Raw genomic sequence first — 13,645 nt, 5'->3', positions numbered from 1 at the left:
AGTGGAGGTTCCTGATCTCCTAAATTGATCAGGGCCGTGAGCTGAAGCATAGCAACCAAGGTGACAGTCCACTCTCCTCTCTGAGATGGACACTGCAAAGAGATAGGCTTCTTATTAGAGGAAGCAGTCAGGGCTGGTCGCTGTTATTTACCACCTTGATTAACTAGAAATGACACTAGAACCAAACTGAAAGGGCAGAGCAAAAAGATCAAACAAGCTTGTGAGTGGCAGTGTATGAACAGTGATAAATTCTGAAAGCTTAGTCCAATCAATACACAGAAAGAGGAGGAGAAATAAATCTGGTTGCCTTGGATATTGATCATGACTGTTATCTCTCATCATAGAGACTCTGATGAACAGAATATTCATATCTGCCTTCAAAGCTTTATTGCTAGCCAATCTTTATAGGACCATAATGGCGTGTACTGTTGATAGGAGATTCTTTGTACAGGTAACTGAAACTGATTTGCAAATGTTTAGACTAACTGAAGAAAAAAGCTTGGTTTTAAAATGTCAACACACACTAGCCACAATTTCAATTCTATTTTTATAATATGCACAGACACTGCTGAGTTGAGTAGAAGTTGTGTTCTGGAGCTTGGAGTTGTGTTCTGTATTCTGTTTTTGGTCGTCAGTGGTTTATTGGTGCACCTTCAAAACCAATGGTTTCTAAAGATGTAATGCACTTTGTTAAAAAACTCTAGCTAGACGAATTGGACAGGGAAACAGATGGTGTTCTATTATGTGTGTAAATATTTAACAGCCTTAAGTATTTCTCATATGTAGTGCAGTAAATGTATAAATTGCCACGTACATCGACAATTCTAATGTAAAAAAACACACAAATGTTACGCAAAATGTGAAGTGAGTGCACGTTTCAGATTCCTAGGAATATAATAATGGAAGGGGTGAACCGTGTACTAACAGTTCACAAGGACTGCTACCATCTTTTTATAGGCCAGGACTTGGAAAAAGCAGGTTTAAAAACAGCCAATTTTTAGCTTGTGAAAAACAATATATATATATAAAATTTTGCAAAAGTTTGGCCAACCAGTTTGAATTGCATGTTTTGTTTATTATTATTGTTTGAGGGAAAAATAAGTCCTCTATGAGAAACAAACTTCTGTGCATTTTAGACCACAATATTTATTTATTTGCTGAATTTAACACAGTAAAAATATAAAAGACCCATAATATAAAATGTGCTATAACCCTTGTACATAACACATTTTACATTTTATTTTTCCAAACTTTGGCCAAAGTTTTACATACAAATGTATATAAAATATAAATTAAATTGCTACTTCTGTGGGTAAATGTACAAGTTTGACTTTTTGGATGCTTACGCCAAGTGTATGTACTGTTATCTATTGCGAATTTTCAGTGACTTCTGTATATTCTTAGACAGAGCTACTCCAGTACTGAAGATCTGTTTGTAACAAGTTAAAAGATTTTGCCAAGTAAAGTAGTGCATGCATGTTCAGCCATGCATACCAACTAAGTGCATTAAAAGCCATTGAATGCCAAGAATCTGCAAGACAGTGATACATGATTTGTTACAAGGACGTTCATGACATTGCAGTTCACTTGTAGTCATTAGTTCCAGTTTACAGATGCTGCTATATGAATAATGTTTGTATTTCCCCTCATTCTGTCATCACTGTGCAACTTTTGGCTTGTATACATTGATGTAATGGCTATTATGAAAGGTCTCTGCTATAGATTTATTATTTATGAGGACCATGTAAGCGCTTCACTTTAAAATTGAATGTGGAATTATAATGTTATATGCTGTTATGCCACTGATGATTTATCAAAGCAAAAAAATAAATGAAAAACTAGTTATTACCTTATTGCTATTTTAAGATAAGTATATGCCTCAGAAATAAATATTTAAAACACTCAATTTTGCTTTGCCATTTATTTTGCAAGTAAATGTGTAAACTGACCACAGAAACACTACTTTTTTTTCTATATTCTTTGAAAGAGGTCATTCACATTACATTATGAACATTTAATACAAAGTCTGCAAATCAAGAACAGCTGGTATGCAAAAAGGCCAAACAGCACAGAAGTGTTTTCTCATATTCATTTGTGTAAATTACATTGCAACTGGCAATCAATGAGGTCCAAACAGAGAGCTGTTATCATATGATTTAGATTGGATTTTAGATTTAGATTTATAATGGATGTTGAGTCTCAAATGTAGATATTGGACATTGCTCTGAAATGTTAATAATAACTATGCAATTTCTTACTCTAAATGCACCAGAATTCACCAAAACATTCATGTTAAAATCTCTGCCGTTTTGGCAGAAGAATGCTGCAAGAGTTTGGTTTCTACCTTAGCCTTTCACGGTTACTCGTAAATGTTCATGTCTGAATATGAAAGCCAGCCTGTTATAATAAAACACTATTTTGGTCTGTTTCAATTATACAATCATTTGCTTCACCATAACCTTAAGTCTGCAAACAGGATTAGAATTCAGGGCCAAAGTTGTGGTTTTAGTGAATGTAGTAATTAAAATAAGTGGTCCAGAAGAAAGATGAGCAATCTCAAACGTAGCATAATACGTCTACACTGGCAGTGTAAACAAATTGCTCAAATTTGCATATCTTATATATCATATGTACACATAACATGCATATTCTTTTATTTGTTAAAGAACTAAAATATGCCAATAACACTATTCAAAATGCCAAAATAATCAACAAGAAACTAAAACAAAAACTATTACTGTTCACCAGCAGGCAGGGTGGAAAATCTCCCCAAACAAAGTGTAATGTCACTTAGCTGGCACAAGTAGAGTCCTTATGAGCAGGGGGAAATTCCCACTCAGCCTGACAGGACACAGAGCAGCAATGTACAGTCAATTCATTAAGGTAATTTTAAGAAAATGTAAAAGAAAAGATTCAAATGAAGTGAAATTGTCCTCCAGAGCAGTACCTATATCACATTGATACACACTTGTAATTGTTTTCATTTTTTGTTGTTTATTAATGATCAATATTAGTATAACAACATTAGTGCAATTAGTCTGTGTCAGTGCCTATAGTGTCTAGAGGCATTGTCAGTGTCTAGAGGTGTTGACAGTGTACAGAGCAGCTACAGGGTTCAAGCGATGGAGGAAAACTAAAAATGGGACAAAAAAGAGGACACATGACGCGATATGCTCTCTATATTTTGTACCATGTGAAAAAGCCTGGGGAATGCACTATAGATCTATAGAGTGCCACAAAGAAAATCAGGACTTGAATATTAAATTCCCTATAAAATGGCAACACAGTGATTACTGTCACAATTAAGGCAAACATAAATAATCAATTGGTTTACGGTACAGTGAAGACATGGTGCATAAGCTGCAACTTCGGTTCCTCAGAACAGCAGCAGTTCTTCATCTTGTACAGACATCATCGTTGCACTACAAAAGAAACAAAATAAAATTAGGAAAAAGAACGATGAGGATTCTTTAAATGTCTGGGTGAAGAAAATGAACTGAATTATTCCCACTTAGGCCTCACACAAGGTGACGAGCGTTAAAGCTTTTAATAACATCTGAACTGAACTTTCATTCAGTCTCCCGAAGCCGCATTTAGAAGCTTTGATGCAATTTACTGCAGCATACAATTTCCCACTTTAGGTGCTTCATTACTGCGTGGCTGATACGGGTGGTGGCTATGAGCAGCAGTTTGATTTATTATCGCTCACATTTGTCAGCCATGTGAAGGTAATGACCACACATCCTTCCGAGTCCAAATCCAGCAGACAGGAAACGGCACGGTAGCGAAATGTCATACATGAAATAGCGGGCGGTGCTCTTTTATAAGTAAATAAGGTCCAAGCCATGTCCTGTTTTTCACAGACTGCTTATACGATGACGGCTGCTGCTGACTAAAAAAAAGTTTATTTAATTAGAGAGTCTGTGGAGTGTATAGAATAGACTGTGTATGAAGCAACTAAAATAGAGAGACACAACAACTGTGCCTGTCCATATATAGGCCCCTGGAATTTTTCGCATTAAATGGAACTGATTTTGATCCAAATGTGTTTCATTTAACTGAAGATGAAAGAAGGGATTGGGTTTAAATGCTTATTTTAGCGTACGCTGTGGAAGGGGAGTGTTTTTGCCACTGTAATAACTGGACGTATGCAATTCTTGTTAATGAATGCCTCTTTGGAGCTTTAATGCAACAGTTCTTTGGAAAGGCTAATCCAGAATAAGACCAAATGTGACCCATTCTTGATGTGTAGAGAAAAATAACTGAGATTAAAAGCTAAATGTGAGATCCCACATTCCATGTTTAATTTGCTCACTTGCGGTGCAAACAGCCAGGGTGCAAAGCTATGAGATGAAATGAAATTAGTATAAACTCAATATTCCAGTGAGCATCTTTACGTAGGTCTGCATCTTTGCACAAGCCTCTCATTGAATAAGCAGTGCACTCTTATTTGTCTTGTCCGTCTCTATAATGCTCATGTCTCTAGACTAGGTTTAGATCCTAGCCTACTCAACTGCAGTCCTGGAGGGACTTTTTTTTTGGGAATGACTTGAGAACACCAATGATATTATGATTCATTACAAGCTAAAATGGAACATCTGAATGAGTGAAGGCACAGAATTTATATAGCACCTATCTCAAACCAAAGGACACTCTTACTTCAGCATGAAACTAAGTAATCAACAAGAAACCAAAACTATCACAGCACACACACACAGTTCTGCAACAAGCAGGGGGACAAGCTCCCCAAACCAAGGTGTAAAGTCACTTAGCTGGCCCAGATAGAGTCCTTATGAGTGTGGGGGGGGGGGGGGTCATATTCAGCTCGAGAGGTGTCGGCGCCAAGAACTACAATCGCTTTCCGGTGGCTGACATGGGAGGGCTCTAAGCCATAATGTAGAGATATCACTGACCATGGAAATGTCCCAGATGTCATGTGAGTCACTATGGTGGCTAGCTATGGAAACATCCAAGCCCCTGATGTAGAGTCACTCCAATGGTGAAATGTGGAAACATCCAAGCTGTGATGTAGAGTCACTCTGATGGTGATCTTTGGAAGCATCCAAGCTGTGATGTAGAGTCACTCTGATGGCGGTCTGTGGAAGCATCCAAGCTGCGATTTAGTTATTTGGGGAACGGGCCTGGGAAAACATCTAAGTTGTAATGCAGAGTCACTTCAGAACCTGGCATTTGAAACATCCAAGGCGCAATGTAGAGTCTGTCTGGAAACATCCAAGCCATGATGTAGAGTGACTTCGGTGACTGGCCATGGAAACATCTATGTCGTAAAGAAGAGTCATTTGTGCAGTGGGACTGGGAAAAGCTCCAAGCTGTAATGTAGAGTCACTCTGGCAGCAGTATAACTGTGCGACAAAGCCAAGCGATCCAGCGAACCCCACGAGGCAGTAGTTCCCAAAGTCTCTCCTGGGAAGCCCTAACTTTTGTGTTAAAACACCAGACCCAGCACCCAGGGCCTATGTATGTAACTCATTTAACTGTTTTAACCTTTGCATTATGTGCATTTAGGTCTATGATCAGCTATTAACAAGCTGAAGCCTGCTTCAATGCATTTGTACTTATCAAGTGTAGTAGGTGTGTTGGGTGCAGGAAAATCACCAAAGCTGTGCTGATGTGAGACCCCATGGCCAACCACTATGTCTGCTAAGCCCTTTCCTTCCTGCAGGACTGGGTGGGAAAATGCTGAGCTTTCCCAGGGGGCTCCGTGAAGGGAACGGGTGTCAGAGCTGGGTCAGGGGGAGATCCGTTACGGCTGATCTGCTCTAAGATAGGGCTTTCTGAGCGACACCATGTTTACACAGAATAAAGTGCCTATTTTGTCAACAGACGGATGTGGTGACACAAGAACTCCATGTGTCGACAGCTTAGTTCACTAATCTGTATGTAATCTAATAAGGTACGGGACACGTTAAGAACATTCCAGGAACTTCTCTCTGAGAACTTCTTCATCTCAGTAAAACCTTTTGATTCAGCTTTTAAAGGATGCCTACCTCAAAACGTTTCCAACACTACAACAGACTTCATTTGTAAGTGTTTCTTAAACATTTAAGGTCCAAAGATCAACCTCAAATGCTTGTACTCTGAGTAAATTAAATCTTAAGGTAAGCACACACCAGCAACACTAGCAAGCGGATACCTAAAGACGCTAAGAATAGGTGCTTAGAAGAGTCAAATATCATTTCTAGTTGTCAAACAACTATATTAAGGTGTGGTCAAGCCTCTATTGACCTGTCAACCTCAACCACCAGATAAATAAACTGGAATGTTCCTCTGATTGTTAGAGAAAACCCCCATTCATCAGTGTGCATACATGTGACGACCATAAGGGAACACATACGCCTTTTAACACTCATGGTATTCCCCACTAATAGACTTGCTTATGTGGTGTCAGACCTTGAATGACGCATTGTTGCACGGCACTTCCACTTCATCTTCTGTTGTCCGTTTTTATGTTACCTTTATGTTACCTAGTCAGTCCACATCTGAACTCCCTAAACTTTATAGACCCTGATCTACGACTTAGAAATAGGGCTCATTTGATTTTTGACCTAACCTTTAAACATGAACTTCTGAAGCCCAGCTGTTTTTCCACATAGTAAGTACCCCCAAACAGTGGATATCAGACCGCAGCATATCTGTAACTTTTCACAGTAAACATGGTCATAAGTGATGAACTTCAAGTCCACAACCACAGAATCAATGCTAACTGAGGCAAAAGATCGAATCGACTGCCCAGAGAAAAGCCAAGATAGTATTACTATCACCATTGTTCAATGGAGTCTGATTGATACGATCATATGTAAACATTTGTGCACTAGGGCTGAATGATTATATATATCATATATATATCATATCATATCGTATCATATATATATATATATATCACAAAATACAGAAAGATTTTACAAGAGTTCACCAGAGGTCAGTGATCCAACGTGTCATGATATTAATAATGCACTCTGTGTACCCAAGATTGGAGTAAAATAACAGGTAGATGTCATGTAAAATGAAAACAGTGGGAATTTTCCTTTTGTATCAAGCAGCAATATTTTTCATAATGTCATTTGACATTGTACATCCTGCAATTTGACTATTATGTATGTGCACATTGCGATAATGATGCTAAAATGATATATTAATACATTGTGTAACCCTATTGTGCACACCGGTCTAATTACATGTTATTGATTATAAATGTCAATAAATTTACATCCTTCTCAGAGACTTACATCTGCCCATTCTAAAGAAAATGACAAAATAAAAGCATAATTATTTGCCTAATGTAACACATTGCAAAAACAACATGTGGCGTGTGTACGGATGTAAGGCCATATGTTAATTATGGCATATTGTACCCTTATTTAATGATCACAATTGATTTATCTTGTATTGTAGTTGTATATAAAATATAATCCCCCTAACACTAGCAATGTTCCTGACATTTTTTAACTGCGGCTGATAGGGCACCGTTGGACAGCTGACACGCTCTGCCACACCAGCTAACAGACGCTTGTGCCGACCAACATCGCTTAAGCCACTATCGCTGATTAGTGGATACATCGGCATTGAGAGAACAGCCAGTTGTGCTCTCTTGGACTCTGATTGCTGATGGCAAAACAGCATGGCTCGGGATTCAAACTTGTGATCACCTGGGCCATAGTGGAAGTGCATTAGATCGCTAAGCCACTCTGAGCCCCTAAAAGGAACCTTTTCAATGCTGCAACCCATCCTCAGCTGTCATCACACCACTTAATAATACAAAAGCAGGCTATACAGGGTGGAAGAGACTCATCTGCCCTCTATAGAAAATCAATTTATTGAGTTTAAATGGCATCGGTGATGGCAAATACAGCACAAATACAGTGTCTAAGCGCATCTTCTGAGAATTACATCTAGCTCAATCTGCTGTTCTTAGAATTGCCTTGGCCAGATAGAAAACAAATGTGCTTTTTGGTGGCTGAATTACTTCAGTATTGTATTATTTATGAGTAGCAAGAATTAAATATAACAAGAACCATGTTGCAGGGCTTTCTCATTCTGGATATAAAATAATAGACCTGTGGATCATTAAAACCGAGGCCAAAACTTTCAGGGCTGTTTATTACAACTAAAACCTTGTTTACGTCTTCCTAGCAAAGCAGCTTTTGCCTTTCATTATCCATCATTATCTCTTGTAGCAATGATTAGCTCATTATAAGTCTCCTAATGGTCTGTGGTTTTAAAAAATTTAGCTGTTAGCTGAAACTCTTTTAGAATGGACGTTCATGCATTCTGATGTGAGGCAAATTTGTGAAATCAGAATATCTACAGTCTAGAGGGGAGGCTTTATACCTGATGTTGGATCATTACTACGAGGATTTGATTGCATTTAGCGACACGTGCATAAGTGAGGTCAGGATGTTGGATGATCACCACTCCACCTCATGCCCAACTCATCCCCAACTCCCCACCTAATCCCAAACGTATTGGATGGAGTACTAACCATCATTCCAGAGAACACAGTCCCACTGCCCCACAGTTCTCATTGCTGGGGGCTTTATATGGCTATTGGAGCTCTAACCCACGCACAGCATTACGGATAGTGCCAATAGGTTCATATATATGTTTCTCAACAGGGACTAGACAAACTGTGTGTGTGCATTTGCACATCTGTGTCAACATAAAAGTAGATGAATGCATTCTTTAGAAGGGGTGTCTACAAACAAGGCTATACTTCACACCATAATTCTCCTGATCTCACCTGTGGTCTCACCCCAGCCTGGACACTGGCACTGATGCCCAGGGCTTTGCTAATGTCTTCAAGTGGCACATGGTCTCCAGGTGTGTCTTGGACGAAGTGCAGCAGGACCTTCTCGCCACCTTAGCAGAGCGTGACAGTGACAGTAATGAAGCCACACTGCCCTCTAGGGACTGATAAAATTGACCCAATTCTCCTATAAAATTATGTATTCATTTAATCTAAACCTGTAGGTAAAGTAAGTCAGTGCCTAAAAGATTTATCACATTAGATTTATCAAAATGTCAAATATTATTACATGCTACCAGTCAAAAGTTTTAGAACATGCCTAATTTTTCAGTAGTCCACTGGTTGTGCTGTACGGCCAATACAAGCCACCTTAGTGACAACTGTCTTCACTCAACCTATGACTGAACTGAGACATGGGTACCTCCACCAGTGCTGCAAGATTTAAGTCCGCTAGGCCTCTTCATTTCAGAGGTTTGTCCAGTTTCTAAAAGCCTTTTAATGGTTTCAGAAACTGTACCTACAGACACCCTGGCTTTACCTGCACCTTCTCTAGAGGAAAGAAAAGATCTGTGCTTTTAACCTGTCTTAACCTGCTTTTTAACAGGACATCAGCAAACCTGATATGCAGTTTTAGTATAGTCTAAATCCCACTTTATAGACTGTTTGTAAGTAATCAGCAAGTAATCAGCAAAAGAGACACATCAACTGTTTGCAATAACTTTCAAAGCTTACTTTACTTCCATTACTACGGAATGGCTGTGAATTCCCTAAAAAGGCTTTTTTTTATTCTGAAATGCTTTTTTTGTTGTTGTTCAGTTTTTGTTTTAACCTCAGCAGTCCCGATCCGGACTGAGAAATGAAAGCTCTAGCGAAAGTTCTACCAGGAGACTGTAAGGCACCTTTCTTCAGCCAATCACCAGCCTCCACCTGTGTTAAAAGATCTCTAATTAAACACTTTTTTGCCGCTTTCAAAAGTGACACCGCGTCTTTCCCTCCTTTCCTGTCACCGCCACCAGGGGGTACCCTATTATAATCTGCCTGGATCGGATCAGAACATCCCTATTTGGTCATTGACTACTTACACTTAGGTCCCATTTCAGGTTATTTAGTGGACGTAATAGTCCAGTGTTGTAAAACATTTGACTGGTACTGTATGTGTACATCATTCAATAACGTGAGATGAATTATCCTGCTGTTTTCAGTGCAGCATTAGTGAGCACATACCTTTAGAAACAATCAGCATCCCACCACTCTGTAAAAGATCTCCGCTGAAGTTGCCCTGAATTCCTTCAGCACTTGCCTGTGAAAAACAAAGGCTGTGAGAGGCGTTTCTACCCGTCATTCAAAGCATATAATGAACTTTAATATAAAAACATATATGGCTTACATTACCTTTGAGGCAATTTCTCGTACTTTCTTCCCCATAGCAGCAGGGAGCACATTTATAGCATTATATCTGTGAGGCAACACAACAACATGGTGGTACTGCAACGGTCACATATATACACAGTAGAAATAAAAAGGTTTCAGCTTACCATTAGGCGAGTCACATTTCACATATGAAAGGACAGGACAGATATTCCTATTTTACTGGCAGCACTTCTTTGCAGGCTCTATACAAACTGTATGTCTGTGTGCATTTGCACATCTGTGTCAGCAATGGGTGCAACCTAAAGTAGCTGAATGCATTCATTAGAAAGGAACGTGACATTAATGCACACTCTCTACAGTGACCATAAGCATTCACTGTTAGCCATATTAGCTTTCTGTCAAAAGATTCACATGGCTACCTTTATTGCTGGATGCACTGTATTGTTTGCTGAGTGAGTGTGAGCTCATTCAGAGTGATGTTCGAATTAGTATGCACTTACTATGGTTGTGTTCAAAGAAACATTAGTCAACAATCAAGAAACACCACCTGTAGTGGTTAAGTTGGTGAACACAACACTGGGCAATCTTGGATCCACCTTCCATTCTTGCCCATTGACCTACAAACACTTAGAATTTAGCTCCTAACATTTAGCTGCTGTGAAGATAATCGTGTGCATTCGCTGTCCAACATTTATTCAATGTTTAAAATTTAAATAGTTAAATTTGTGCCTAAAGAACCTGTTTATTCGATTTGCGTGTTCATGTGGCTGTCGAAGGTAAACCAAACATGCAGAAGAAGTTTCTAAGCTACATTATAAGCATGTAGTTATCAGACAGTTGGCCTGTTCCTACAGATCGTCTAAACACAATCAACTTACAGTGAGTTCACTGTATATGTTTAATACAGACTTATAGCATTAGCAGATTGACTTTTTTGCATAGGCCCTTAAAAACTACATTTATGTTGTATGATAGAGTTTTGGTACCTTTTGAATCCTAGGTCTTTGTAGCACTGTTTCTTTTCATCAATGTAAATATCTGAAAAAAAGAGGATAAACACATCAGTACATGTCCTAGTCATGCCGATCTTGGAATGCTGCAGCATCTACAGTATAGCATATGGTCATTTACCACAGGCAATGAGCGGAAAAGCTGTTGACCCAAAACACATTTAAAATGGAAGCCAACAGGCAGGCGAAAAAGTTACTCTTTCCATTAGCTTGGCATGAACAAAAGTATTGGGACGTCTGCTCATTCATTGTTTATTCTAAAATTAAGGGAATTAAAAAAGAGGTGATCCTGCTTTTGTTGGAGTAACTGGCTCTACTATTTACAGTAGGCTTTCTACTAAATTGTGGAGCATTGCTGTGAGGATTTGATTTCATGCAGTGACAAGAGCGTTACTAAGGTCAGGATGTTGGATGATCACCACCCCAACTCATCCCAAGAGTATTGGATGGAGCACCATCCATCATTCCAGAGAACACAGTTCCACAGCTCCACAGCTCAATGCTTGGGGGGCTTTACACCCCGTCTAGCCCACGTCTGGCATGTTTATCCATTCCAGAGAGCGCCATTCTATAGGCAGTACCTCTCTACAGGGACTGGACAACTAGAAAGGGTGTCAATGTGTTGTAAGGGTGTTATAATGTATTATAAATGATCAGATTATCTATTGTTCTCTGAGTACTGAGAAATGATTGTCTGTAGTAACTGACTATACACTACAGATCCAGCAGACTGAGATTAAGATTATTAAATAATATTAGAATACACTGGAATTGAATTATACACCCAGCAAAGTTAGTGCTTCACACACATCAGGCAGGTGTTTCACAAGTGCTTCTCTACTTCCAAAGGTGTCAAAGGTCAACCCACGTTGTGTAAGCATGACAACGGGTCATAAAACATCACAGGCTGAAGAGAAACCAAACGCAAGGTTACAAAACAAGGAAGTTCCTGGACTCTGAAAACTCACCTCCCTTTAAGAAACCTCCTTCCTTAAACTCATTCAGCCCTGTTTCTTCAGGGCCAACACCTATGAGGGCTACTCCATTAGCTTTCAGGTCCTTCTCCAGCTTACTGACCTCCGCTGCTGTCCAGCGACAAATCTGGCAGCCAAACCGGCGGAGGAAGAAGAGCACCACTGTCTGGTCCCGCCACAGAGAGTCGAGCTCCACCATCTGACGGGACAACAAAAACAGTGATGCAGCTGGATTAGCAGCGAGGCTACTGATGCCACTTTTCTTGACAGCTTATATATATATACAGTTAGCATGTAGTGGTCAGTACCTACCAAAAGTGGTCCAACAAAAAACAACCAGTAAACCGGCGACAAGATCATGGGCACCTAAGGCTCACTGATGCTCATGGATGCCCCACCTCACTTACAGGACTTACAGGACTTAAAGAATCCACCTTCAGAGGCCTTGTGGAGTCCATGCCTCGAAGGGCCAGATCTGACGTGGCGGCATAAGGAAGATGGTGCTAATGTAGTGATTTAGCGGTGTATACGCCTAGTTCCTGTTAATTACCACTGTAAAGAAACCCCAGTCAGTAGGTTTCTCTACAATGAGCCACTTCACACCAAACCCAAACTCAGAAGGACTTTAGGTTTTTCAGTGAGAAATTTGACCAGTGGCAAATCGGTGAACTTTCTCTTCTGGGTTTAAACTGATGGATCTTACCTATTTACCTATTTACTCGAATAAAACTACTGAAACACATTGCTGTATCGAAATTGTACTGAATTAGGACACCGCCGTATCGTATCGGACTGAATTATGAGTGCTGTGAATCGTTACAGCCCTAAAACTCCACTGAGGGCAATGCTATAGAGGGGCAGTGTGCTTTTTCAGCATGATTTAGTACTAGATTAAGTAATAGTATTAGATAATAATTAATATTAGGTGATACTATTCATACAGTGTAATAACTATGGTTATTAGTGTTTCAGCTACTCAGAATTACGCAGAAAGAAGCAGAGGTGACTAATCCAGGTCCGGAAAGCAAAAATCCAGCCCAGGATTTTGCTCCAACTGCCTGGGCAGCGCTGCTGCAGCAGCGCTGCCCAGGCAGTTGGAGCAAAATCCTGGGCTGGATTTTTGCTTTCCGGGCCTGGATTAGTCACATTGGGAAATAATAGCAAGTACACGCGATACGTTCATATCACAACATTAACTCGTCATTAAACCCGCAATTAAAACGTTTTCTGAATAATTACCAGCTTTTCATTCATAAAAATAACTTTTAATATCGTCATCGACACATTTACGTCTTGCTAGTTTCCACAGCCCTCGCATTTCTCCATCCACCAGAACCCACTTCCAGGCTTTCTTACCTCCCCAGACGTGGCACTTTTCAGCAGGTTGGACCCTAATCTGGCTAAATTAACGGTCGCCATGTCTCTCTATTTTCCACTGTATTTAGCTGCTGTATTTGCTCCGCTAACGTTGCAGCTCAGTTAGTTAGTTCGCCCACTGACTCCCTTACCCTGCTGCTTCGCTCTGC

The 13,645-nt window shown here is 39.7% G+C and overlaps 1 protein-coding gene across 1 annotated transcript; it reads right to left on the bottom strand.

Annotated features, from left to right (window-relative positions):
• Window positions 1–2,968: 2,968 nt before the first annotated feature.
• On the bottom strand, window positions 2,969–13,645 carry prxl2b (peroxiredoxin like 2B). The gene is made up of 7 exons (XM_072665442.1): window positions 13,476–13,645; window positions 12,114–12,318; window positions 11,122–11,173; window positions 10,157–10,220; window positions 9,989–10,064; window positions 8,759–8,877; window positions 2,969–3,422 (listed from the first exon to the last, which is right to left on the bottom strand). Exons 1-7 carry the CDS (start codon window positions 13,536–13,538, stop codon window positions 3,396–3,398), a joined length of 606 nt encoding a protein of 201 aa, XP_072521543.1. The 5' UTR covers window positions 13,539–13,645; the 3' UTR covers window positions 2,969–3,395.

This window comes from Salminus brasiliensis, chromosome 21 (assembly GCF_030463535.1).
Source record: "Salminus brasiliensis chromosome 21, fSalBra1.hap2, whole genome shotgun sequence".
NCBI lineage: Eukaryota > Metazoa > Chordata > Actinopteri > Characiformes > Bryconidae > Salminus > Salminus brasiliensis.
The sequence above is the reverse complement of the archived record's forward strand: the minus strand, read 5'-3'. Positions and strand labels throughout refer to the sequence as shown.